The 27,892-nt window shown below is 46.0% G+C and overlaps 1 protein-coding gene across 1 annotated transcript in view; it reads right to left on the minus strand.

Annotated features, from left to right (window-relative positions):
• Lifr (LIF receptor subunit alpha) overlaps positions 1-21,351 on the minus strand; it is a 48,533-nt gene extending 27,182 nt beyond the window's left edge. The window contains exons 1-4 of the mRNA XM_037209585.1: positions 21,317-21,351; positions 5,680-5,840; positions 2,780-2,894; positions 272-402 (exon numbers count right to left, since the gene is read on the minus strand). Coding sequence (XP_037065480.1) covers positions 272-402; positions 2,780-2,894; positions 5,680-5,818 — 385 coding nt within the window. The 5' untranslated portion in view covers positions 5,819-5,840; positions 21,317-21,351. The remainder of the gene's footprint in view (positions 1-271; positions 403-2,779; positions 2,895-5,679; positions 5,841-21,316) is intronic.
• Between the last annotated feature and the right edge of the window lie 6,541 nt (positions 21,352-27,892).

Genomic DNA, 27,892 nt, shown 5'->3' on the forward strand with positions numbered 1-27,892 from the left:
ACTGAGTGAGCGGAAGCAGCAACATAAAATGAAATTCAAATAATCACAGGTTTGCACCAGCTCCCCAGCATTAACAGTGACTTTGCTCCATTTAAAACTAATTTCCAGCCAGCGTGGAGACAAAAACCTCTCATCCTGATCCTCGGAGCCTGGGGCTGGAAATCACCAGCTCAAGGCCAGCTCGGATACATAGCAAGCTCCCATCTCCAAGACAAAAAGCAAGTGCCAGTGATGATAATGAATCAAACAACGATCTCCTTTAAATACTTACAAACATCTTTTTCATTCAGTGTGACTTTACTTTGGAAGCCATTTATGTAATTGATGGTTACTTCATGATCACCAGGTAAAAGAGCTGGAATTTTAATGTTTGTTGTCTCTAATCGACGGCAAGAACGGAGCCTGTAAGGAAAGAGACGGAACTTTAAATAGCAGATAAACACAGGGCCGTGCTCATAAAAACCTGACTAGCATAACAAGCATTAGAGAATACCCTACACCTTTGTGTAGTGTTGGGTTGTATGTAGCATATAGTGCTAAGACCAGAGGAGTTCATGGTAACAGGAGGAAAAGTGACCAGAGAACCAAAGCAAGCAGAGGTGACTCTCTGAGGAACCTTGACGTCTCGGCACTGTTCAAATCCCGCCTCAGCCTTGCCAGGGCAGCCTCAGCTCCACATGCTGTTCCCTTCAGCACAGAAGATGAAGGGACCATCACACTAGAGGGTTCAGCAGAGGCCAGGGCCGGGGGAAGAAGAAAGACTGGACACAGAGGTCCTTTTTGCACACACCCTCTCTTCTTACCCACGGCTCTGCCTAGAGTCAGGGTTTTCTCTAACAAAACTTGGTCTGGCTTTGGAAAGGCCTCCAGTCCCCTCTGGACCGAAGAGGCTTGCAGACAACCGCTATCACTTCTCTGGTTTTCACAGTCCTTGTTTCTCTCTGGGCCGTATTTCCATTCTTACTTTTACTAATAAGAACTTCCCAGGCCTCGCCGGGCGTGGTGGCACACGCCTTTAATCCCAGCACTCAGGAGGCAGAGGCAGGCAGATCTCTGCGAGTTTGAGGCCACCCTGGGCTACAGAGTGAGTTCCAGGAAAGGCGCAAAGCTACACAGCGAAATCCTGTCCGAAAAACCAAAAGAAAAAAAAAAAAGAACTTCCCAGGCCTCTTGCCCTGCAGCCCTCACCCAGCACTGGGCACAACCCTCTCTCATCATTTGCTTGGACTCTGAACTTGACCCTCCAGGCTCGCTTCTTTGACTTAGGACCCGAAGCCATCAGGAGTCTCCAAACCACTCCTAGATTCATCGGGGGTACGAAGTCGTGCTCTCTTTCTGCAAAGGAAGCTGCCCTTGTGTTTTCTGTCACATCCCATGGTCTCTGCTCCTTCGAAAGTCACGGTCCGCTTCAGTCAGCAAGCCGCCCACAGTACTGCTGTGAGTTGTTGTGAGGCCCTGGTGAGCAGGACCTCAGTTTCTTCCCAGTGTGCCACAGCCAGCCTTCACACCCAGGGTTCCAAGATCTCTTCCCCTGGACTCCCGGTAAGACTGTCCTCTGCCCCTCTGAGAGCAAGGAATGGCCGTGTGACTTTATGTGGCCAGAGAAGTCTGAATCAGAGTCACAGTTACCCACTTCAGGAAGAAAGTTCTAAAACTTAGCATAAACTTTACCTCTTCTCTTCCCTTCCAACGACCTCCTAATACAAAGAGGCTTGCGGTGGAAATCCCAGCTGACATCAGAACAGAAGCAGAAAACTGCCCTTCATTTTCATGAGCAAAACATAGGGGGTTGAACGCTGTTTCTGCAACCTACTCCAACTCCTCTTAACTGATAAATCATCCCAGGGCTTGCAATAATACTTAGAAAATGCACACTGAAGGAGAATATCTAACTGTGTTTAAACGCGTTATGTCCGCTTATATCAGGACCACTTGTTAGCAAACTGGGGCTTGGGGAAAAGCTTGCTGTGATAACTGATTCATTGTCTGGCTGGGGTTAGAGAAAAGCAGGGGCACTGTGTAGGCCTTCACTCTATTGTTAAGCCCACCCAAGATTTATTTGAGCTATAAGGTGATGTTGAGAGCCTTCCCCTACCTCCCAAGACCCATTTCACCCTCCTCCTTAATTACATGGACCCACTGCTTACTGGACATTGCCACCCGGCTAGGAGAACTTATCTCCAAGACTCTTGAGGAGCCAGACTTATTAGCCATCTGACAAGATCTGGCCAGTGTCAGCCTAAGGGTTTTGTGGGACTTCTTATGAGTCTTTTAAGAAGAAAACCATCCTTCCTTTCTTCAAATGCAGGGTTGCTCCTCATGCATCACCTTGAACCATGAGATCGCAGGCAAAAAGATGGCAAAGGAGCCAGCCAGCAAGGACAAGCTCATCAACAACTGTGCCAGCCCTGAACTGCCCACACCCAGACCACTTCCCTGAGAGTCAATCTCTGTATGTGGAGCTGCTGTCCCTGTTGCTGGCATTTTTCTGTCAGACACAGACTTGGATGTGACAGAGGCAGACACGGGTTTGGAGTGGACCTGTACAGCACCCTGAGCAGATCAGTACACTGTGGAGGGCGCTCCACTTTCATTATACATACAACGAAAAAAAACCAACTTTTGGCCAGAGGGCTTTGTTTCCATCTAGACTTTTAGGAAATAGAAGATTGAGTGAAAAACGTCCTTTAAAGATCTGGGGACAAAACGATCACAGTCTAAAGCAACCAGGGAGGAAGCTGTGGATTGCAGCTTTGGATGCACCCCAGGGTTTCATTACCTGTCTTTAAAACAAACTTCTTTAACAGTTCCGGGGCTGATCCCAAAGGGTTCTGTCCACGCGCAGTCCCACACCTGCATATTGTTGGTTGTACATTTGAAATCTTCAATTGCCCCTACAGGAAGAAAAACAACATGTACATACATGTACAATACAGAGCACACAGAGGGACTCTCTCGGGGACACTGTTCTCAGGGACACTGTGAGTGTCTCAGTAGTGAGAAAAGGACTCACTGGGCCTATGAAGAAAGGACCTCAGCCATAGCATACTACTTTATAGCTGTGTTTTTTTTTTTTTTTTTTTTTTTTTTTTCCTGGAGCTAAGGATCAAACCCAGGGCCTTGCACTTGCTGGGCAAGCCCTCTTACCACTGAGCCAAATTCCCAACCCTACAGCTGTTTTTCTAACTCTTCTTTTTGTGGGTTTTTTTTACTAAGAATATATTTTTATTTTTATTTATTTATTTAATTTTTTTTTGTTTTTTTTTTTTTTGTTTTTTCGAGACAGGGTTTCTCTGTGTAGCTTTGCGCCTTTCCTGGAACTCACTTGTAGCCCAGCTGGCCTCGAACTCACAGAGATCCGCCTGCCTCTGCTTCCCAAGTGCTGGGATTAAAGGCGTGCGCCACCACCGCCCGGCAAGAATATATTTTTAAATGTCTTAAGTTTATAATACAACCATATCACCACCCCCTTTCCTCACCTCCCTCTAAACCTTCCCAAGTTTCTTCCCCTTGCTCTCTTTCAAATTTATGGCCCCTCTCTCTTCAACTGTTGCTAATTGTTGTTCATGTATTTGTATGCTATATATGTATGTTACATACATAAGTTATATATATACATATGTATATACACATATATATTTATATTCTTGAATACTTAAGTGCAATCTCTTGCTCAGTCCATATAGCGCTACCTTTACGTTAAGTTTTCAAGGCCGACCATTTGTTGCCAGTTAATCATTTGGTATGCTCTTCCATGGGTAAATCTGTTTCTCACATACATTGGCAGGAACTAACAGCTCTCCAATTGGACTGAAACCCCACTCCACGAGAGGAAAACCATGCCTGCCGCTGGAAATCTAGCCAACTGCTCCTGAAATCCCGGCTCATTTAGGACAGCTGACAACCGCTTGTGTGCTAAACCAGCACACAGGCCCCGGCTACACTCTAAATGTGCGTCCTTAGGCTGCTCACAGACGAGCACAGTGAGTCCTTGTCCCTCCTCAAGGAAACGTCTCTTTGCAACAGGTGGGGGCCATTAAAGGAAACCGCAAGTGATCCAAACGAAGGGCTGAGAAACCCAGGGCGGTGCGAAACGTTCCTCCAGCTGCGGCTCAGGGGTCGTTGCCGAGGAAGGGGTGGAAAGACTGTAGAGGACAGCCACCGGGAGTGTGCTGGGAGACTGCATCTCCTAGAAATGTCAGAAGCTACCCCCGTGAGATCTCACCCACACGGGCTGCGGAATCATGACCGGAACAAGGAAGACACCGACAGATACGCTAACAAGGAAGAGGGAGCTCTCCCAAGGCCTCACCCCTAGACAGAGAACTGCAGTCAACTGAGAAACTGTGTGTGTGCAGGGAGCGGGGAGGGGAATGGGTTTTTGTTTTTGAAATTAAAAGGTAACTAATAAAAAAGCCAAGTAGTGGAGTAGTAGCGGTGGGGTTAGACTGCAAGCCAAGGAAAAGAATTAATCCAGAAAAACTCCAGCTGTATACCGTGTCTACAAACCCTCCCAGCTGGGGCTGCCTCACTGTACCAGACTGGCTCTCCACGGGAACCTACCATCCATCCTTTCATTACTGCAAAGCCCACTACCTCCAAACACAATGAACTCACAGCAGCCTATGGGAAATATTCTCGGGGGCGGGGGCTTCCACAATGGGAAAGAAACATCTCGGACGGTTACAATCCTCAGAGTCTCTACCCACACCCAGACCATGACACTGCATGATGGGACACATGGGCACGGACATGAGAACTACATGATGAAAAGTCACCCTGGAAGGGAGCTGGAAAGGAAGAAAGAGCGCACAGAAGGTGGGAAAGGGTGGGGAAAGGGAAAGGGGGAGGGGAGGGAAAGGAAGGATAGAAGGGGAGAGGGAGGAATGAAAAGAGGAACACGAGAGAGGGAAGAGGAAAGAAAGGAGAGAGAGGAAAACAGCGTAAAAATGATCTCATACTCTATAGTGTCTATGAAAAAGCTTATTATCTTTATGTATTACAGGCATGGTATTCACTGCTATCATAAATTATAAGCTGATATAAAAAAAAAACAGAAACACCTTGGAAACGTGCACATTAGAAACCAGCAGTTACCACAACCAAGTTATTTACTCAATAACCTTGGGGGGAAAGGTCTTTTTCATTGTGTAAATACTATCAAAATAAAGCGGATGGGCAGCAGGATAACATCCTTCACAGAAATAAGGCAGGTAGTATCTGCATGAACATTGCTAAGGTTTTTAAAATAAGACAGGAGAAACACGTGAAAAGACTTGGGATTCCATTCAGAAAACTTTCTTCCACAGCGACATTCGAGACAGAGAGCTGGAAGGGGGGCCGGGGGTGGAAAGGGCTGGCGACCGGGACACAGTGGGCATTTTCTGTGCTCGGGAACACAGCCAGCCAGATCTCGGTGGTGCCTGGGGTTAGCAAGTGCGCATTGTCAAAACTCAGAGAACTGTAAACTAAAGGAGTGCATATCACTGCGTGAAAATCATGCTTTATGATTGGTATGGGGTAAAAGGAATATTTTTAAAGAGAAACTAAAAACACAGGGAAAAGACTGCAGAGAAACGGGTTTTAACCAGCAGAACCCTGAAGAAGTCAGTAGAGAAACAGGACGTAATGGTTCACAGTAGAGCAGCTCGCCCGCTGTCTGCTGCAAGGCTTACTTACCCTTCTTCAGACTATCTACTTGCGCCGTCAGATGCAGAAGCGTCAGAGCTGACAGGAGCCAGGGCAAGGCTGGAGTCATTCCCATCCTTTTATTGTCCGCCATCCAGGATGGCAGCTTCCACCAGGAGTAAACACCCATTTTCTGCGCTACGGAGTCAGTCCTAGGATGAGAGAGGAACACGGGTACTGTCCAAATGGCTCAGGAGACACACCTCACCCTGGGTACACGACACCAGAAGCCGACGTGACACACGCTGCCCAAGCGCTGCCCGCTCCTCAGTGGAGAAGCCGAACTCGGCTCTTCTGGCTCTCAGGCACCAAAAGCCGCTTGCAGAGGCTGCTTTCGGGTGTTCGCCACAATCAACGGCCCAACCACAGGCTTCCCACTCAAGATTACACCCCAACACATGGGCACCCACATTCTACCCCAATATTGCTAAGAGAGGAAGGCTAATCAATGCACCGACTGATGTTAACACAGACTGGGTTTGAGCCCTAGATTGTGTGGCCTCAACTCAAAAGGGACCCCCCAACCAATCTGTACCTAGGTACTCCTCTGCAAAGCTGAGGTGCAAGTAAATTTTCCCATGAAGTTCATTATGAGAAGCAAGTCATTAAACACATGCAAAGCAGCTGGAATGTGCAAAGCTCGTGGTCAGGGCTTTATGTTCACAGTGTATTGTTGGGGGGGCGGAGAGAAAACAAGAGTGACTTTTAGACTTGGTGGCTCCACAACAATCAATGGATGGCTGATTTAAACCATCCCTGGGTGCACTAAGAAGCAGGCAAGGAGATAGGAGGTGCAAACCACAGGATTCAGAGACCTGCTTCCAGCCAAGCGCCAGTGCGCTCCCACACCACATCCCAAACAGAAGCCTCCTCCTCCAGAACACTGCCCAGGGAGAGCCAGCGCAGTTTGGATAGACACAGCTGACTCCGGCACTGATTCACTAGAGGAACTACACTCCTTCCCATCCCCCTGCAGCCACAGCGGACAGCTGACAGGTCCTTCCACTGCGCTGATATCTGCTCAGACCTAATAGCGGCCAGCTTTACACTGCACAGAAAACAAGGACCACAAAACACAGGAACGATGTCTAAAATGTGAGAGAGACTTGGGATAAATGGAAAAACAGAAATTATTCACAGAAGAAACAAGGCCAACATGGAAAGCAGCAAAAATTCTAAAGATTACGTTTTTCTTTACAACTGAATGGTATTCCATTACACACACACACACCCCAAATTTTCATGACCAATTTATCTGTGGATGGACAAATAGGCTGATTCTAAGTGAATAAAACAGCAATAAGATGTTGCAAATATCTCTAAATAGGGTACAGAGTTCTCTAACTGTATAGAAATTCACTGAGACTTACAGACCTTAGGGCTGGTTATTTCAGTGTGTGGTGTTTTTAATTTGCAAGGTTTATTTTTTTCATTAGAAAGTTAATAAAAGAGGAAAGCCAAAAACTTCACCAAGTTTCCTGTGAGCAAAGGGGGCAGCCATAAGAACAAGGAAGGCATGCCATGAATGCAGTAATTGGAAACAAAAATAGCTCTAAAAAGGTACTGAGTGATGTTACATTCAAAAAGAGATTTATTTTATTATTATCATCATTGTGTGTGTGTGTTTCCTCATTCATGTAGCTGCCTAAGGATGCCAGAAGAGAGTGTCAGTCCCCCAGGACCTACAGTCACAGGCAGTTTTAAGGTGCATGATAGTGGGTGCTGGGATGAAAACTCGAATCTTCTGCAAGAGCGATTAGACACTCTTAACCACTGAGCCATCTCCATCTCCCCACCCCTATTGAAAACACTAAATAATCATGAAACAAAAATAGAAAATGCATGAGAGATGGAGAGCTGATAAAGAAAAGAGATGTGGCTTCTCAGTCACTGAAGCCTCGAGAGAATACACTTGTCACTGACAGAAAAAGGAACATTCTCTTCTTGGCTATTGTTGAATACTGTGAAAAACACAAAAAAAATGAATCTCAGACACCTTAGATCATTATAACCCAAGCACACTCGAGGTGCAAGCACACGCTTCTAACCTGTTCGGTTATTTTCTAGATGAGTGAACAAGTTCCTTGTCGATATCAATGTCACTGAGCACACTTATCAGCATGAAAATGCATTCATGCAATGTCCGCAGCACCCGCTGAGGTTACAGAATTCCACAGCTGTGCCGGAATGGCTCAGACGATCACAAACTCTACCCACCAAACGGCTCAACGTATGTTGAGAGAATGCCTTCTTACCAGCTACGGTTATTCTAGAAGGGAGACTCGGGTTCCATTGCGATGCCAGGAAGAAGGGATGAGAGGGGCTGGGAGGAGGTGGTGAAGGACAGGCTCAGGACCAGGTGCTGCCAGACAGGGCCTCTAATCTTGGCTCCATTACTAATTAGCAGTGTGACTGAGGGCAAATCACTTAATCCCTCTGGCTTCGGCTTCCACCAGTGTAGCCCAGAGGCAAGTTCTGTTTCCCGGCCCCAGCAGAAAGCCCAGCCCAGCCACAGTCAGTCAGCAGGAACAGGCAGGGCACGAGGCTGGGTAGCTGGCTGGCACAGACCTACCACAGGTGAAGCCACCTACTACCATAGACTCCCTGTGCATCAGCAGGTGGTGATCTGGCAAAGGGGAATCAGTTGTGGCATCGACAACGCCTGCCCAGCTTAAAATGGGCAGGGAATAAAGTAGACGTCTTTGTCTCCAAGCTTACTTAGAACCCCGGGATCAAGTCCTTTGGACACTGTCACAAGATGCTAACAACACACTCAGCTTCCCTCCCAATCCAGACTTGCAAATGAACTCTTGGGGAGGATCAGAATTACAACATGCCCTAGAAGCGTTCCAATGCACTTTCCAGATAAAAAATGATGTGAAGAAACATCTCTCTCCTCAGTTCTGGCAGAACCAACCACGGTTAGAATTTATTCTCTGTAACCTGTGTTCTACCCCACCCCACCCGGACCCCCATTAAGAGAAGAACACAGTTTTGCAGTATTTCAGGAGTTAACTTTCAAAAAGTTTGGAGAGCTATCTCTTGAAGCGGCCACAAGGTTACTGCAAATATCTGGTGGCTGAAGCAGACAGCATATGGGAGGGCAGGTGGGAACCACGGTCCCCCCGGTAGTTTAGAGGAGGCAGCCTACAGGCATGTTTTGCTAAATTCGTTAAATTTCAAAATAGGATAGGAATCTGTGATTTCTCATGAAATATGCAAAATTTTAAACATAGGTAACTGATTCCTATTTTTGGAGCATTCTAGATACCAAACAAACACCTTCAGATTCTATACCTTGCAAGATTACTTCCTTTTTTTTTTTTTTTTTTTTGGTTTTTCGAGACAGGGTTCCTCAGTTTTACGCCTTTCCTTCACTGGAACTGCTGACTACAGAGATCTGCCTGCCTCTGCTTCCCGAGTGCTGGGATTAAAGGCATGCGCCACCACCGCCCGGCCGCAAGATTATGTCCTATGTATACTATAATTATCTTTTTTTTTAAAGATTAATTTATTTATTATGTATACAGAAGAGGGTGCCAGATCTCATTACAGATGGTTGTGAGCCCCATGTGTTGCTGGAATTAACTCAGGACCTCTGGAAGAGCAGTCAGTGCTCTTAACCTCTGAGCCATCTCTCCAGCCCCCTACTATAATTATCTTAAAAGATTTTAAAATGTTCTTACACCCTTCTTTTTAAGACAAGTTATTATATAGAATCAACTTATCCAACTCTTACATGGAAAGAAGAAAGTCTATATTTGTCCTTAATGTACATTCCTTAATGTGACCCAAGCCTCAAGCTCCTTCCCAGGAAAATGATGCATCTACTCTGCCTTGCTTTGCCCTCAGCACTGTGGATTCTGGCTCCAGGTTCATGAGGTTTTGGACTCACTGCTGAGGCTAATTAGAAAAACGAGTCGAGAAAAGTAAAGCTTAAGCCAGCAGCTATGGTCCTAATAGACTTGATTTAGACCGTTTCCGTTTCTCCTGTTTTTATCTGGGAGGGGATAGGGGAAGGGGGGCTAGACAGAGAGAGGAGGAAATGTCACTGGAGTGCATTCCCATACCCTGCTGGCCTTCTGTGTGCCTTGGACAGGTAGGCCCTTAACCCCGGTATTGTGGGAAACATTTGGAACACCTGCTCAGTCCAAACCCAGAGCATCATCCAACTCCACCACGGTGAGGTACTCCCTTGTCAGGAGTCACAGGAGAAACTTTCCTGAGCTAGAAGCTTGGGGGAGCAGAGCTCCTGACCCACTGGGCAGCAGAACAGAAGCACAGGCAGCCACAGAGGTCACAAGGCACCCAAACCAAGGGAAGGTTGCCGTCCTGCTCCGGTATCCTCTGTCCAGAGGCACCACTCTGGGGAACTCTCAGAGTGAGTCTGCACACACACCACACACCCTACCCAGTACCACAGGGACTTGACAGCACCATCTCCACATCAGGTGACACCATGCAGGAGACACTTGGACATGCTTCCAATCACAGTCTTTGGTGGGCAATGCACACCAAACGTCTTAACACTGAAAATTAAAGGGAATACTTTTCAAAATACAAATGACTGTCTTCAGACTTCATTTAAAAAGACTGAGCTATTGACTGAGAAGATAAAACGTATTAAATGATCAAGACCGTAAGACTGCAAAAGGTAGGTACATCCTCCATTACTCACACTTCGGAGGATTCTGAAGAACACAGTTTACTAAAAGGAAGAATGGGAGAGGGGAAATGGAGAAGAGGTAGAGGGGGAGGGGGTCGTGCCGAGGAAAACATGGCTCAAAACTGCACTCCATGCCCAGCAGGCATCTCCTTCTAGGCTTCATCAGAACTCAAAATCCAAGTCATTGTACCTCTCAGCTTCCACCTGTTTTCTTTCTTGGTGGATTCCCTCGGCATCCACTTCTGTAACCGCCTGGTGCTGTTTTTTTACGAAACTTCTGGCAGGAAGAATGATGTGTTCATTGTCACTGCCAAGTCCCTACAAAAAGAGCAGTCCCTGTGTTTCCATCTCGTCACATCCTTGTCAAAGCTGCACGATGCGTGGCCCATAAACATAATGACAGGTGCACATACTGCTCTTATCATTAGGCCATATGATATCTCAAGTGTTGCCTACACAGAGGGAATGGAAATTAGAGGTGTGGTTCCTACTCCTCACACTGAGGCACCCTATGTACCACAGAAAACTAACAGGGCTACAATGGGGCGTGTGGACTTTCTGGAAAAGCAGTGTCTGCCTACCACGTCTATGAACCTTAGCCTAATACTATTCGGCTTCCACATCTGGTCCTGTTAGATGTCCTTCGGTGACAGTGTATCTTTGGGGACTGATGAGATAAACCACAAGGACCATCCCCTAAAGATCTATGTACCAATGGGAAAGAGGGTGGTGTACAATCTGTTTCCAAAGTTTGAGAGACTACATAGTACCCCAACAGGTTTACATGTCACTTCAGTAATCATGTAGCTTGGAGAACAAAACAGGGACTTATTTTTGCGTTGACACACAGAACTTCTCCAATCTGTCACTGAAGTTCTAGGTCATAAATAACCTATTAAGTTGGCTTTGACCTAGCAATTTTGAATTGTTAGGTAACTCTTTTGACTGGGCCATTGTGAAAACATTAACAAAATACTCCGGGCACACGAGTGCTTAGGGAGTTCACTGTAGCAGACTTTCAATCAGCATTCTGCAGACAGGACAACAACATTGAAATTTAACTTTTGTTATGTTATTAAAAAAAAACAAAAACAAAAACAAAAACCTCATCACCATGAGTGAATAATGTAGAATATTCAGCCCCCGAAAGAACATGTTAGTCTATCATTTAAATAGAATATTTTTATTTTTTGTCTTACTCTATCTCAACTTCCCAAGAACAGTTTTTAGTACATGTCTTCAAGATTTTTATTTTTCAAGATTTTCCATGTCAAGTTGGCTAATTTTCATCCCATTGAGGCCTTTCTGTTAAATTCAAAAGTCCATTAGTCAACTCCAGAATATCAAAACAAGAATGTACTCAAAAATCCTTTCTAGGCTACCCAGGGCCTCTACACACAGCTGGTTTCATATGATGGACAAGGCCCTTCTAGATGGTTGGCTCTGGGCCTCCTCCACACCACAGGAGCTCCCTAAATATGACATGCTGTTAAAGTTTAAACCTTCCTTTTTGAAAAAGAAGAAAAGGGGAAATGCTGTGGATATTGCTCTGTATCAATACAGCACTGACTGGCCAGTAGCCAGACAGAAAGTATAGGCGGGACTAACAGAGAGGAGAATTGAGGGAACAGGAAGGCAGAGAGCGAGATACTGCCTAGAGCCGCCGCCATGACAAGCAACATGTAAAGATGCCGGTAAGCCATGAGCCACGTGGCAAGGTATAGATTTATAGAAATGGGTTAATTTAAGATATAAGAATAGTTAACAAGAAGCCTGAGCCATTAGGCCAAACAGTTTAAATAATATAAGCATCTGTGTGTTTATTTTATACGTGGGTTGTGGGACTACGGGGGCTTGGTGGGACCTGGAGAGAAGCTCTCTGGCTACCACATGCTCCAAGTGGTTTTAGTGCATCCCCCACAACCATGGCCCTATGCATCCCTTACAGTGTCTCCTATAGTGTCCCTACAAGCTCTATCCCTGTCAAGAGTAATGTCTGTTCACTCATTACTCACCTCAGCAAGGCTCTAAGAGTGACTCCATAAATATTAAGACATCACTACTAAATAAATGAACTTTTTCATTTATTACAGGAGTAAAATATTATTAAATTACCAGGGCTCGGGAGATGGCTCAGTCAGTAAAGTCCATGTCATGCAAGAATGAGGATCTGAGTTCAATTCCCAACATCTACTTTAAAAGCTGGGCATGGCGAGGCATTCTTATGCTCTCACTGCTGGAGGGGCAGATACACTAAGACTCCCGGGGCTTGCTGCCTGGCCAGCCCCGTTAACCTCAGCTGTGAGCCTCGAGTCCTGGTGAGAGCCAGATACTGTTTCAAAAAGCAAGGAGGACAGCCCCCTGAGCAACAAAACCAGAGGTTGACCCTGGCCTCCACATGTACACTCGTGTATGTGCACCTGCATACATTATTATAAACATAAAATTCCCAGCCAAGAGTAGCCCCATTCCTCAGAACAGGCCCAGCCCTCCTCATCCAACCTGTAAAACCAGAGTGTCTCAGAGTCTGGACTGTTCTTTCTTTTGCACCTTAGTACCTGCATATGTAAAATAAATTACCTCAGGGAAGGGAGCCCAAATCCAAATCTGGAGTTCCGTTACATTTCATACTGACCATGCATGCACTGGATAGCCCAAAGGTAATTTTATACAATGTTTCTGGTGACCCTGTGTTTTGACTGTGGACCATCGGGTGCAGAATTCCCCACGTGTGGCATCATGGTAACATTTCAAGTTCCCAAGTTTGAAGATTTCAGCTTTCTGACTTTTGGATTATAGACAGTTAACCTGTAGCTGTTTCTGTGTTCTCCCACCAAGGCTCCTCTCTTTTAAAAACCTTATCTAACGCTTGGGTTGTAATGATGCCAGTTCCTTCACTATATAATAAAAATACCTCTTCATCTGTTTTTGTTTTGTTTTGGAAATTTGCAATGTTTTCTTTTAAATCACTCATTCTGGCTTTTGTTTCTCTCTCAGTAGCTGGCTATTAACCATTTCCTTCTTTCTGATGGAGAATTATTATAACATGCACAATACCTCTTCATATACTTTACAACACTTTGCAGTTCTGACCAAAGCATGCAACCTGGACCAGTTCCTATCAGGAACATTTAAGACTTTCAGCAATTCAGGCTTTAATCCACATAAAATTACTTTTGGTATATGGCAAGAAAAAAACTCAGCCACCCCACCAGTTACCACATATTGTGCACGTGTGTTAAAGAATCCATCCCGTCCCTCTCTGGCTCCTGACACCAGCAGGGAGCGCTCCTCCTCAGCTTGCTGGGTGATTGCTGGCTCTTCTCACCCTTTATTCCCTCACTGAATATTATCCACTCTTGTGGCTTCAACCACCACTCATACGCTAATGACTTCCAAATCTGGTTCACAGAACTGGCGCCTACCCAGCTACGGGCTAACCATTTACCAGACAAGTGTGCGCTTATCTACACAAATCCACTCAAGCACATTCCCAAAGCAATGTGAAAATCCTTGGATGCTGCATATGCACTTGGATGCCTCGGAGTCCTCAAAAAATCCAAGAGGAAACACAAGGAAATTCACTTTCCCCTCTAGACATGTTCTCTCAGGCCCCGGGCCAATCCATGATTGCTTAAGACAGCCACTCTGGACTCCCTCATCCCTCCCACTTGATATCCGAGTTCACTCCCAAACACCACTTATTTTACCCACTCTCTATTCCTCTATCTCCTGTGCCATGACCCCCATCACTTCTGGCATGGGGAACTTAATCTAGTACTTCATTCATTTCAGGTCTGCAGCCAGGACCTCACCGAGGCAGCTCCTCTGAGATGCAGGGCTTTGCATAGAAGCCCTAGCTCCATCCCATCCTCTGCTCCATCCAGCTCTCTCCATCCCATTCTTTGGAGCTCCAGAGCAAACAGCAGGAGGCTGGCCCACCCACAGGACTGATACTATAGCCAAAGTTACAATCTGGTGTCTCTACACCACAATCTCCTCCACTCTCTCCTTTCCAGGGCCACTGACGCCTCTTGGCTCTGAGGCTAACCCTCCTATCTCAAGCAAAGTGCCACCTGTTCTTTAATTTTCATTTTTTTTTTTTTTTTTTTTTTTTTTTTGGCTTTTCGAGACAGGGTTTCTCTGTGTAGCTTTGCGCCTTTCCTGGCTTTAATTTTCATTTTTCATGTTTATCACAAAATATGGAAATAATATCCCCCCCCCCCGTCTACTTTCTTTCCTATTGATTTTTAAACTCTTTGAACAGAACACTGCCTTTTGACCCTTTTGGATCTGAGAGCACTTTATACACAAGACTTATTTGACAACTGGACCAAACTTACTCAAACGAAGTTCTTAGTAAGGACGTAGATATCTCGACTGTCCCTCCACTATTCCTTTATGAGGAATCCACATAAAGTGAGGTATCCACATACATTTAGAAATGAAATGCCAACCTTGGCCCAGATTGCTGCTCATTTCTTTTCTAAATACACGGATGAAACCCCGCTCATAAAGGCCTGCAGAAATTCTGGGAGGGGAAATGCCAATTATGCAATCATTCTAATGCACCTCAAATGCTGCTTCTGGTTACCTCCGCCAGGCAATGAGGAACTCCGAGTCCTCAGACTAGTATGAGCTGTATGTGCATTATTAAGGGGCAGGCACCTGTCTACGTTCTTTAAATGCCCTATTTGGTTTCATTCTCATGACAAACTACTCTGAAGTCAATGTCCCCATGCTCCCTCTTTTTACAATAAGACACGGAGGCACAGGGAAGTCACACAGTGAAGAAGAGGCAGAACTGGGGACCCCCAACTCAGCACCCGCCTACAAATCTCAGCTCGGGAAACACCACACTCAACTGTGACATCCACAACAGAAGACTCGGGGGTCCAGGGCTCCAGCCCCTACCCTGTCGCTAAAATGATGGCAGCAGGGACCAGGTCACAGGCGAACAGTCGGAAGGTTCGGTTTTAGCTCTGGAATGACAGGACTCTGACGCAAGGTTGTCCTTACTTCCCATGCCATCCAAACGAAAGAAACAAACACAGCCCTACAGTCACTGTACTCTCGGAGGGCACCCCGTCAGTAACCTGGAGCAACCAGCAGTGGGTTAATGCTCTACTAGGGGAAATGCCACCTGCCTCCGCGAGTACTTGATAATCACATACTGATCCGCCAGTCTGTGCTGAGGGGACGAAACGGAAAATTTCTTCCATCTTAGTGTTCTCCTTCCAACTCTAAGTACACTCTTGATTCGTTGAGCTCCTAACGGAGCAGGTGCAAACTCAAACACACCCAGAAGCCGGCCAGGCAAAGTGGCTGTGGCTAACCAAGGATAGTGGGGTGACAGGTGAGCTGTAGCTTCCAGCCTGCGCCTCTGTTTCATACCCCAAATGGACAGGGTGTCCGGCGGCTAGTTACAGAGCTTCCAGCTTTTCAAAAGTCTCAACCGCTGTCTTGTCTCACACAGACTCAGAATGAAAAAGCTGCTGTCTACAGCGTAGACACCTTCACCTGCAGGCACTGGAGGTGTCTCTAGGCTTTCCCCATTCCTAACCAGAAGAAGGGTTCTGCTATCTTAAAAAAAGGAAGGAAGGAAGGAAGGAAGGAAGGAAGGAAGGAAGGAAGGAAGGAAGGAAGGAAGGAAGGAAGGAAGGAAGGAAGGGAAGAAGGAAGGAAGGAAAAGAAGAAAAAAGAAAAGTGAAATCTCCTTATTTCAAAATGCCATTTAGGGGGAAAATACCACAACACCATTTGAGCCAAACAAAACACATTTCTAGGCCAAAACACTTCTTAGGGAGCCAGCAAAAAGCCTGCCTTAAAATAAAATGGCAAACAAACAAACAAAAAACCCTTCTCTTAAAATATAATTGTCCTAATATTAGCATTTCAATGCACAGATAATGTCCTAAATGTGCCTTAATGTTTTAGTATGGTTTTAGTCAGTATCTGAAAACATTTACCCCCAAAGAACTGTTTCTCTTTTTTCTCAGACCTCAAAATCATAGGCATCAGTTTAGACTACAAATGCTTTTCAAAAGAACAGGAGGGGAGGGGGGAGAAGGGGAGGAGGGATCTCCCCACTTTCAACATAAGAGTGGAACAGAAAAAAAACCCCAAGGATTTGGAAATGATTGGCATTTGGCAGAAGCCCTTCAAAGAGGGTCATTTTGGTCAAGAAGCAGATTGCGTTAAGTGTTTGTGACCAAAGAGCTGAGGAGAAGCCCAGAGGAAGGGCGGTTCATTCTGGCTCTGCGTTTGAGAACCAGGCCAGCAAGGTGGGGGAGCCAGGATGGCAGGAACAGGAGGCTGCTGGTCACACTGTTTCTGTCGCTAATTAGCCTAAAGCTACTGTGGTTGCTCTACTTCCCTTTATCTCCACTCCCACCTGAATGAACCCCAACCAACGCATGGTACTACCCCTCCCCCCCCCCACACGGTGGGTCTGCCCCATCAGCTGAACCTCCCTGGGAACAGCCTCCCACACAGGCCCCGATGTGGTGGTATTTTTGTGTTCCCCAAAATATTGTGCACCCTAATAAACTTATCTGGGGACAGAGAACAGAACAGCCACTAGATACAAAGGCTAGAAAATGGTGGTACTCACACCTTTAATCCTAGCATTCCAGAGGTAGAAATCCTTCTGGATCTCTGTGAGTTCAAGGCCACATTGGAAACAGCCAGGCATGGTGACTCACACCTTTAATCCCAAGAAGTGAGCCTTTAATCCCAGGGAGTGATGGCAAAAACAGAAAGATATATAAGGCGTGAAGACCAGAAACTAGAAGCTTTTAGCTGGTTAAGGTTTCAGGTTTTGGAGCAGTAGTTCAGCTGAGACTCATTCTGGATGAGGACTCAGGCTTCCAGTCTGAGGAAACAAGATCAGCTGAGAAGTTGGCCAGGTGAGGTTAGCTGTGGCCTGTTCTGTCTCTCTGATCTTCCAGTATTCACCCCAATACTTGGCTCTGCGTTTGTTTTATTAATAAGACTCTTTAAGATTCATGCTACACCCCAAGGTTTGCTGTCCAGGTGATCTTAAATTCCACCAAGCTGAGGATCAGGGTTAAGAACTGGCGTGCATGGATCTCCACCCCGGAGATCCATAAGCCTAGTACTGATCCTGGATCCAACTCTGTGCAGAAAGTATTGAGAAAGTATTGACCTGGGGTCTTGAGAAAGGGATCTGGAAGACAGAACAAGTCATGTGGCCAGCTACACCCCTGGCCTGACAAACTCTTGGACACCAAGAGGAAGAAAAAGATATAACGTGTCTTGGGTTGAATAAGATCTTCTCTAATGTCCCAAAAATGTTCGAGAACCAGACAACCACTCTGAATAAACAGAGCTAAAGGCTCCTCTTACCAGCTGACCAGCTTACTTGGTGTGCTATGTAATATGATGTCAACCAGGATGAAAGGAAGAGAGAGAACTGTGACAGTTTTGTGTGTCTGTGACATTTTTCATTAATGTACTGGATAAAGGAATCCCAGACATTAAAGTTGTGGAAGAAAAACTGTACAAAACAGCAAATCTGCCACGTGGTAATGAAGATACTACGAACAAAGCAATAAGTTAATTCACTAAGACAAATGTAACACTGGTACTCTCAGGGTCCCAATGAAAATGGCCACAGTGGTATCACATGAGAAATGAACAGATACAGGTTGGGGAGAGATTCACTTTTAGTCTAAAAAATAGCAACAGATAAAGTACACAAAATTACTTACCTAAATTATTATAGTGTTCCTTTATCGGCCATATTACAATGTGGGCCCAGATCCTTTACATGCAGCTTCTTGAGACTATTCAGCGAATAGCTTGTTCCTGTGGAGTTCACCAAAAACCTTACTCTTTTAAATGTTCTCACTCCATCTCTTCACCGGGACCAGCTACTCCCTGTGTATGGTCCCATCTACCCTAAGGATTGTGGGTAAGTAAGCTCCAAGAATCTCCAACCACATGCCGAATGTTTTCCCACCCAGTCTCAAGAAGCGTTATATAGAGGACATGGTCACATGAGCACAAAGGGCAGCTTTCAGGACATCATAATTCCTGTCTACTTTGCTGCCACCGTGGCACTAGGGGAATCAGACCAATGTCCAGAGTCAGGCTGGCTGGGTCCCTCCCAGCCCACACTTGCTGCAGGGACCCCAGCCAATTCCACCACGGCACACAGTCAGTCTTTTTACGTCGAAATCTTCCCTGGCTCTTCCTGGCCTCGAGGAAGTCCCAATCTGAACATGGCGCAAGTTCTTTGCCATTTCCTACCGGCGTCACCCCCGGACCCCATGTTTGTTCCATCCCTTCGTCCACTGCCCATGGCTCAAATCCAGTAAATGCACAGGGCTCTGCCTTCGTCGATCATTGCTCCACCCAAGACATCCTTTGCAAGTCTCTTTTTCTGTCTCTTTAACAAATACCAACTTGTCCATCAGATTCCAGCTCGTCTCCCTCAATGTTCCTGCAGCTTAACACACAAGCTACAGTTGACAGAAGTAGCTTACTTGGAATCAGCTTACTCAGCAAACTGGATACAGTGATTTTTTTTCCCCCTTAAGGAAAATGTCATGCAACAAATATGACGGTTTTAATATACAAAAACACAGAAATGGGCAAAACACGAAAAGATACTAAAGCGAGATGGCTACCTTCAACAGAAGTAGAAACAGACAATCCCAACACTGAGGGACGTTAATGGACAATAAACTGTGAACGTGATGTGAGATGCAGTCCCACATGACCGTTTAGACAAGGTTAGCGAGAATTGACCTCGGCCACCACTGGGAAGATGTGGAGAAGCTGAAACCCAACGGTATTTCTGACAGTCTCCGGTACCCTCACAGTGCTCTGGAGGTGTGTGTTGGGGGGCGGGGGTAGCTTTCGTGTGCTACTCAACGGGAAAACAGAGGGGTTAAGTGACTTGCCTAGAGCCTCATGACCTGTAAAGACCAAAGCCAGAAATGGACGGTGACTCCAAGGTCTGAATTCTGAGTCATGTTATGATGCAATTTTACCTGGAAGCCTTGGACTTGACGACGATGATGATGATGGTGGTGCTGCTGGTGGTGGTGGTGGCCGTGATGACAATGACAAATCGATCTGACAACTCTGACAAGCATTTATTGAGCATTCACTATTTGCTCAGTTCAGTGCCAGGTATGGCGGCATATGCCTTTCGTCCCAGTAGTTGGGAGGCAGAGGCAAGAGGCAGGAGAATCTCTGTGAGTTTGAGGCCAGTCTTGTCTACATAGTGAGTTCTAGGACATCCAGGACTACATAGACAAACCCTGTCTCACAAAACAAAAACAAAAACAACAACAACAAAACCTAGCCACTTGTAGAAACTTTTCTGCAAGGGACATTAGATGGGATTGCAAAGATGTTCACTGGATGCATCCCCACTGTCTATGAGAAGACCAGAGTGCTTATCGAAGGTCCCACCTCTGTATGCATTCTGGCCACCTCTTCAGCACTCCCACGAATTTACAGAACTTATGTTAATTTAAGCAAAACCTACAAGCATTCATTTTTGAACTATTCTGACTTTTCCCCAGATGTCTATACAGTTCCCGCCAGCCCTCTCTCCAGATGTAAGCACAATTTGTTTCTTGCAAGTCTCAGACATTTGGAGCTCACACCCCAACAGATCCTTGATGCACAGCCCCCCAACTTGTTCTCCTTCATCTTCCCCCTATCAAAACATGGTACAGATACTTTCCAAAAATGGGTTGCAAAAAACACAGGCCGGGCGTGTGGTGGTCCATGCTCCAGTCTCAGCACCCAGGAGAGGGGAGGCAGGAAGATCACCTTAGTGAGTACGACTCAACCAGGACTACACAACAAGATCCTGTCTCAGCCTTCCCCCAAACAAAGCAAACTAGCACTCTTGGTTAACCCCTTCCTGCCCAGGAGCCTCCACTTGCTCTGCATGCCTGGCAGCTACAGCTTTCGACTCTCTGAAACCGAACACTGCCCCTTATCCTCTCTGCTAGCGTCAGCCACGGGAGCCTCTTGCCTTCTCCATCCGTCTCTGAAGCGGCCCTCGCGCCTGCCTCCGTCCTTGCTCCCCACACACTCATTCTGCACAGAGCAGCCGTGGTCACCATCCAAAAATATCCATCAGAGCCTGTCACTGTGGATTTAAAACTGGGGCCAACTCTTATAAACACACTCCACTTTCTCTCCCATGACCCCGGGCAGGCCCCATTCCCTTCCACGCATGCCTCTCTCCTCTCAGCCACCGGGGCCTCCTTCTGTTCCTCATCCGCACCAGGCCTGGCCACCCTCAGGAACCTGCGTGCGTCATTCCTGCTACACGGAACCTCCTTCCCTGGACCTCTCCGGAAGTCCTATGTATCATTCAGGTCTGAGTTAGAACTCACTTGCTCAGCAAGTCTTCTCCCATCACCCAGGGAAAGAAGAGGTGTCCCCTAGGGACCTCCCGCAAGTTCTGCCACCCACCCACCCACCCAGTCCTCACTCTTCACCGCCATGCCCAGCGTCCTGTCCTTAGGCCACTCATCAATATCTGATCATGTGAATCTTGTTTACAGCCCTGGGGCTCCCCAAGGGGCAGAATGAGAGACGCACCTCAACTCCTTAATGCTTCAGCCCCCAGCAGTTATAAAAACTACCAAACACACAAAAAGGTGTGGAGGAAGTATGTCAAATAAGCCAAATAAATGACTTTATAAATGGAACATTATGCATAATTATGTATTATGGGAAATCATTAATTAGGTTACATTTTTAAGTCATAATACAAAAAAAAAAAACACGTAAGTATATTCTAACCACAGCTTGGAAACATAGATATTAAATATAAGTCTATCTTAGGGTTATTGTTGCTGTGATGAAATGCCATGACCAGAAGCAACCTGGGGGAGGAAAGGGCTTATTTTACTCACAGTTCTATATAACAGTTCATCATCAGAAGCAGTCAGGACAGGAACTCACCCAGCACAGGGACCTGGAGGCAGGAGCTGATGCAGAGGCCATGGAAGGGTGCTGCTTACTGGCTTGCTACCCAGGGCTTACTCAGCCTGCTTTCTTATGGATCCTAAGACTGCCCAGCCCAGGGATGGCACCACCCACAATGGGCTGAGGCCTCCCCAATTGGTCACTAATTAAGAAAACGCCTAACAGCTGGATCTTATGGCGGTGTTTCTCAACCGAGGCTCCTGCCTCTCTGATAACTCTAGCTTGTGTCAAGTTGACATCAAACTAGCCAATACAATGTATAAATATGCACAGGAATTAATCTATCATCCATAATATAACATCACATGGAGTTACCTCTGATGGTGGAGACTGAAACTTGAAAAGAATTAGTTTCCAAGCTTTCTCAATTTTTATAAAGTATGTTACCTGTGTAATTTTAAAAAAAATATTTCCACTTTTTTGTTTTTTTCTTGAGATAGAGTCTCAGTATATAGCCCTGGCTGGCCTGGAACTCACTATGCAAAACAAACTCACAGAGACCCACTGATCTACCTGCCTCTGCCTCCCAAGTACTGGGATTAATGTGTGTCTACCACACCCTAAAGATAGGTCAGCTTCTAAAAATGTACAGATGTAGAATAAAAACAAACAACTCCCACTAAAGAAACAGCAGCTAATAAAATGAACAAGTGTTTTTCTGATTACTCAATTATGGAACAAAATGATACAAGCTATACCAAAAGCCTTTCATTTCTGATGCGGGAAAGAAATCTGAAAGTTACTGGAAGCTGTGGTTTGACGGCTTATGTGTCCTAGAGGTCCACTGGGACTGACTGCAAGGTCCTGGGGGTGGGGGTGTTAGAGAGGAACTTTCGAGATGTGGGCCTTAGCGGCAGGTCTTTGGGTCACTCTAGGTGTGAGCTCAGAAGGAACCGTGGGATCCGAACTCCCAGGGGACCAAGACTAACATGCAGACAGGGAAGGGCATTATCCTCCAAATCACATTGCATCACTCTTGTCTTCTTGTAGGCTTCAGGAGATCACTGAAAACTGGGTGAGGTGCCTTAAACCTGCAAATTCCAGCACTTCCTAGCACTTGGGGACAAGCCAGCCTGGGCTACAGAGTGAGGCGCTGTCTCAAACAAACAAAACCTCATTTTTAAAAAAGTGCTTTTGATGACTTCTGTCAAAAGCACAAGACGAAAAGGCAGACCTAGTTCTCTACCGTCCTGTAAGCATTTGAGTCTGACCCCAACAATACAGCCTGTGGGACGTAAGACGGCATTCGTGGCTTTGACTGTTGTGAGCCGGAAACTTCTAGAAGAGTCCTCTCTAATTTCCTTGAGCCTGGCCTTCAGGAAAGGCTTGGCTACATCCTACTCTTAGCCACCAGTCTGAGTCTGTGTGCCAATACAGCACAGCTACTGTCTACCTGCCTGCACAAACCGCTGTGCATCTCACTAGGGGGGACTGTGGACAGGGACCCCACCCCCAACAGAAGCAAGCTAACGCCTCTGTTTCCAGAGGAGGAGCAGGGAGTGAAGTGGGCTGAGGGAAATGCTGGCATCGCTGGAAATACGATACAATGTCGACCTCGCTGGAGGCCTCTAGCTATGTCTATAACCTCCCGTGAGGACGACCAGGTCCACGATTCATGAAACTGTCTTCTTTTGGTTAGCTGTATGGGGAAATGAAATGTGAGGCCAGCATGTGTCATGAGGGTGACCTTTGTGACTATTGAGGTTCTGCTTTCATCTCAGAACACGTGTGTGTGTGTGTGTGTGTGTGTGTGTGTGTGTGTGCGCGCGCGCGCACTGCAGATCCACAAACCGCATGGTATTCACCACTGCCACCAACGTTCAAAGCTCTGCACACCGTTCATTAGAGCTAGTGCACTTCCCATACTGTCCAGTAGGGGCACAATTGTCCTTGTCTCAAGGGAAGATCACATGCTGGAATTTCTCACTCAGAACACCTGTAAATCCCACGCATCCTAGATTTATTAGGAAATTTATTACAAAAGATGATTTCGCAAAAGCATGAGCTCTCCCTCGCGGTGGCAGAAGTGTGCCCTTCACAGAAGACGTAGTAGCAGTTTTTGGCCCAGTAGCTTAAGAAACTGTCACCTAAGTTTACTATAAGTCATCCGTGAAAGTCAACAAGGTGACGTAATGGCGCTGCTGCTCATCCAGCAGGTTGAACAAGCAGATGGCAGTGTTTGTGTTCACTGAAAAGTCACATTGCATGCTTTCTTTGGAAAGGACAGGCCAGGAGGCCAGGGTGTGCTGTTTGCTACCTTCCTTCAGTGACTACCACTCACTGAGTGGCCCTCCCCGCTCCACAGTGGGGTGTTTGCGCCTGTGTGTCAGTCAAGGGGCAAGGGCACCTGTGTCCCGGGCACTGGGGCCTATCCAGTGCCTGGCAAAAACAGACACACCCACCACTGACTGAGTCAGAGCTAACCTTGAAGAAAGTATTGCTTGCAGGACTACTCTAGACAACTATAGAAGGAAAAAACATGTTCCAATTAAAAAAAAAGTGCCACTAGGCCTGCCGACCTCAACTAGACCCCTGGAACTCTTGGGGTAGAAGGAGAAAGCAGTCTCTTGGGAGCTGGTCTCTCCTCTGCACATGCGCTGTGGCATGCACCACCATACACGCACATACTCGGACACAAATAAACAAATGCTTTTCTTTAAAAAAAAAACAACTCAAATTATTTCCCAGTGACCAGGAACAATCTTGTGTCAGGATGCCCTGGAATGGTTTTTGTGACCCACATAATTTATAAAACAAAACTATTCTACCTGGAAATTCTCTAGTTATTGAACTATTCTACCTGGAAATTCTCTAGTATTGAACTATCCTACTTGGAAATTCTCTAGTATTGAACTATTCTACCTGGAAATTCTCTAGTATTGAGGACACTTAGTCGTCATCATCCTGTCAGGTTGGGGTATGTTTAGTAAGCCCTCTCTACTGGTAAGCACCAAGGCTGGCATCATCACCCACTGGACAGGGAGCCAAAGAGACCCAGAACTTACTCATGTTCACACCGCACTGGGAACGGAAATGGGACTTCCTCCTACCCTGCACCTCACCACATGCTTTCAGATATTGGGAATTTGGGGAAGTTAAAAAAAAAAAAAAAAAAAAAAAAAAAAAAAAAAAAGCCATGGAGCTACAGTTGCTTCATACAGAAATAATCCCACCTAGTGTCTGGAGTGTAATCTTGGCATCTTTCTACGAGGTGTTATGAACTTGGTCATACACATGTTCACCACAACACACACACACACACACACACACACGCACGTACTCCCAGACACTTAGATCGCCCAATCCATGTCACCTTGCCACCTGGCTTGTCAAATGATCAATTCTGAGCATCTGTCCATGTCACCATGCACCCCCCTACATCACTGCCCCTCTATTACATGTGAATACCACAGTCCCTCCTCTTCCTGAGCATGGAAGCTTTTTCCAGTGTGTAACTAGTAGAAACAAAGTGACAAAAATAGTCTGGGCAGATTACAGGGGCGTTTTAGTATATGTATTGTAGGGGAGCAGCCCTCAGCATCTGTCGGCAGCTTCTTCCCCTGAATCCTCATCTTAATTCTGATACATGCCACTAACTGAACTTCCCACCAAGTTGGTGATCCCTGTGGGAAAGACCAGGCTCCCAGCAGGAGCACCCACACACACTGGGGCTGTGGAGGCCAGACCATGGCTGTGGCTGGTTTCTATACACATGCTCTTTTTTTTGTTTTTTCTTCCAACCCCTCCTGGTTTAAATTCCTAGGGGTAGAAATGCCTGACTAAGGGACAGGGCACATTTTTGAGGTTTTTGATGAGTAATACGAAATTGCCCTCCTGGAAAGTTACAACTCAAACATCCGCCAGGAGCATCACGAAATGACAATTTCCAGAGCCTGCAGGATTTGCTAGATTTGATTTCAAACAGCCAAATTCCGACTGGGCCATAAGGTTTTAAAACAGTGGAATCACTGATAAGATACATTTAGAAGATAGGCAAACAATTCAAGGTGCAACAGCTTGACCTTAAGAGTATATGCATTTTCAAACAGTAGAGATAAAATGTTAAGGGTACCAGGTACTAGCAGATTGACAGGGTGACTCCAGGAGCATTCAGTTCACAGCCAGAAAGGACTATGCAGTCTCATATGCCAACCTGGATACTGCTAGGGTTTGGGTTTTAATAGCAGCATACTCGATTTTTTTTTTTTTTTTTTTTTTTTTTTTTTTTAAATAAGAAACTCAAGAAGTTGCCGGGCGGTGGTGGCTCACGCCTTTAATCCCAGCACTCGGGAGGCAGAGCCAGGCGGATCTCTGTGAGTTTGAGGCCAGCCTGGGCTACCAAGTGAGTTCCAGGAAAGGCGCAAAGCTACACAGAGAAACCCTGTCTCGAAAAACCAAAAAAAAATAAAATTAAAAAAAAAAAGAAACTCAAGAAGTTATATATTCTTTCGTAATTGTATAAATGCTCTTAATTACCAATCTGACAGGCTCAAAATTCTTTTATATATTTATTTATTCAACAAATATAGGGGTGCCTGCTGTGGGTTGGACACTATGCCAGTGATGAGGACACACGGAACCCAACAGCGGTCAACTCCTCAGGGAGATGCTACCCTAAACAGAACTCAGAATCCTAGAGATAAGAGTCAGTACAAGCAGGTTGGGATGCCAGTTGCCGGTGTCTGTCCTTGGACAAATTATAACACCTTTAGGGACTCTCAGAAGCTGACCTGGAGATCTGGGGGTTCTCTGACTCTCAAGTTCCACAGTGTGACTAAGTTGTTTGAATCCTTAATTTTATGTTTTTCTAAGAGCTTACATTTTCATCTCTATCTAGATCTTGCATAGGCCCTCCCCTAAAGCCCTAGTTTTTTGTTTTTAAACTACAGTAAAACTGTTGATCCAGGTACCTTAAAGGAGTAAACACAGGGTAAGGTTCCAGTCGGATGATTTATGCACTCAACTTTAACTGTTTCTTTGGAGAAGTTTCTTGAATGTTCTCACCTTGTTCACATGTATGCTATAAATACAAAGGCATAAAGGACGGTGCAGTGGTGGGTCTCCAGATCCGCTGTGTGGAAACAGCTGGCATCTGGTCATCATGCCTCAATGTTTATGGTGGCTCTCCAAGTGGCCCCAGGGGTTAAAGGCATGTAACTTCTGGCAATAGATTCTCACCTTCATCCTACCCGCACTGGAGCTCAACCAACCCACACAATTCTGCCTACAAAATGATCACAACTCAATTGCCCCGTTAGCGTTTTCTAATATTAGAAGCGGGAAGCACTACATCTGTCACCACTTGTTATTTCCCACCAGATGTTCACTGTCCTCCGATCTAGGGACTCCTTGCAGAAGTCTGCTTTGGGGAGCAGACATAGCACCCGACCACACACACCCTCAGGAAGTACTATCGCCTCCTAGCGGCCCTTCAAGATACTACCACTTAACAAGATGACTTGAGACATGTACGCCGATGCCAATTTGTTCAGCCTTATAAACCAAAAGAATCAATAATAGCCAAGATTTCCCCCACCATTCAAAAGTATTCGGGAAAACGAAACAAAACAAACCCACCTGGCATTTTTCCTCACCTTCCAACTGAGTAGCAAAAGGCATGCTAGCGCCAACTCAAGTTTCCTTCAGCAGCAGCTGCAGCCACATGTGACTAGAAGGAACATGCATGTGGTACCACACAACTGAAACTCTGTCCTTCTGCAACTCCTAAGAGGACTGCAGAGCAACTGCTTGAAAGTGCTTGAATTTCTAAGCCTCTGAACTCCCCACACTCCCACCCCCCCCCCCCCCCAGCATCGGCTATTTGTCTGAAGTGAAAACCATGAAGATGGCCAGGGCGACTGTGCTCAAGACTGCGGCCCTTAAGAATCCATTCTGTTCTTAGCGTCTGTACAGGCTGCACCACACCGAGTTGGGAAACACAGTCAGTCATCTTATGTGGAAGCAAGTTGCGATCATCAGGCCTCAACCAGTCAGGATAGGAAATTTAAAGAGATCAAAACTCCCGTTCTGCAAGATTACAGAACCCCTGATGCAGAACGGGAGCCCAGCAGTCAGTCAGCAGGAAGACGGGACTCTTACTACATCTGCTGCAACAATTGCTTGGCATCAAACCCGTTTCCCAAGCTTTCAATTAATATAAAGGAACATATATTTAGAATGGCAAACAGATTAGGAGAGGGGAAGAGGAAATACCACAAGTTCCTGCTATTTCCCAAAATAGAGCAGGCACACACACACATTCCTCCTGTGAGAATAAAGTACCTGAGCGTAACACACACTTCTGAACAGCCCATTAGTCAGCCGCCTGCCCAAAGAACCTAAACATCCATCCACAAAAAAAGGCGTCGGAAACTTCTATTCCCATGTAAATGGCTACTCCGCTGGAATCAACCATGATAATGCGGACTAAATCTCTCTCAGAAATCACCATGATTTACTACAAAGAGCTTTGTTTTGTTTTGAGCATTTCTGACTTGGATTTCATGGCAGAAGAAGTACAACTGTCTTGAAGCACCTATTGGAGAGTGTGTG

Source organism: Peromyscus leucopus, chromosome 11, assembly GCF_004664715.2.
Source record: "Peromyscus leucopus breed LL Stock chromosome 11, UCI_PerLeu_2.1, whole genome shotgun sequence".
Lineage (NCBI taxonomy): Eukaryota > Metazoa > Chordata > Mammalia > Rodentia > Cricetidae > Peromyscus > Peromyscus leucopus.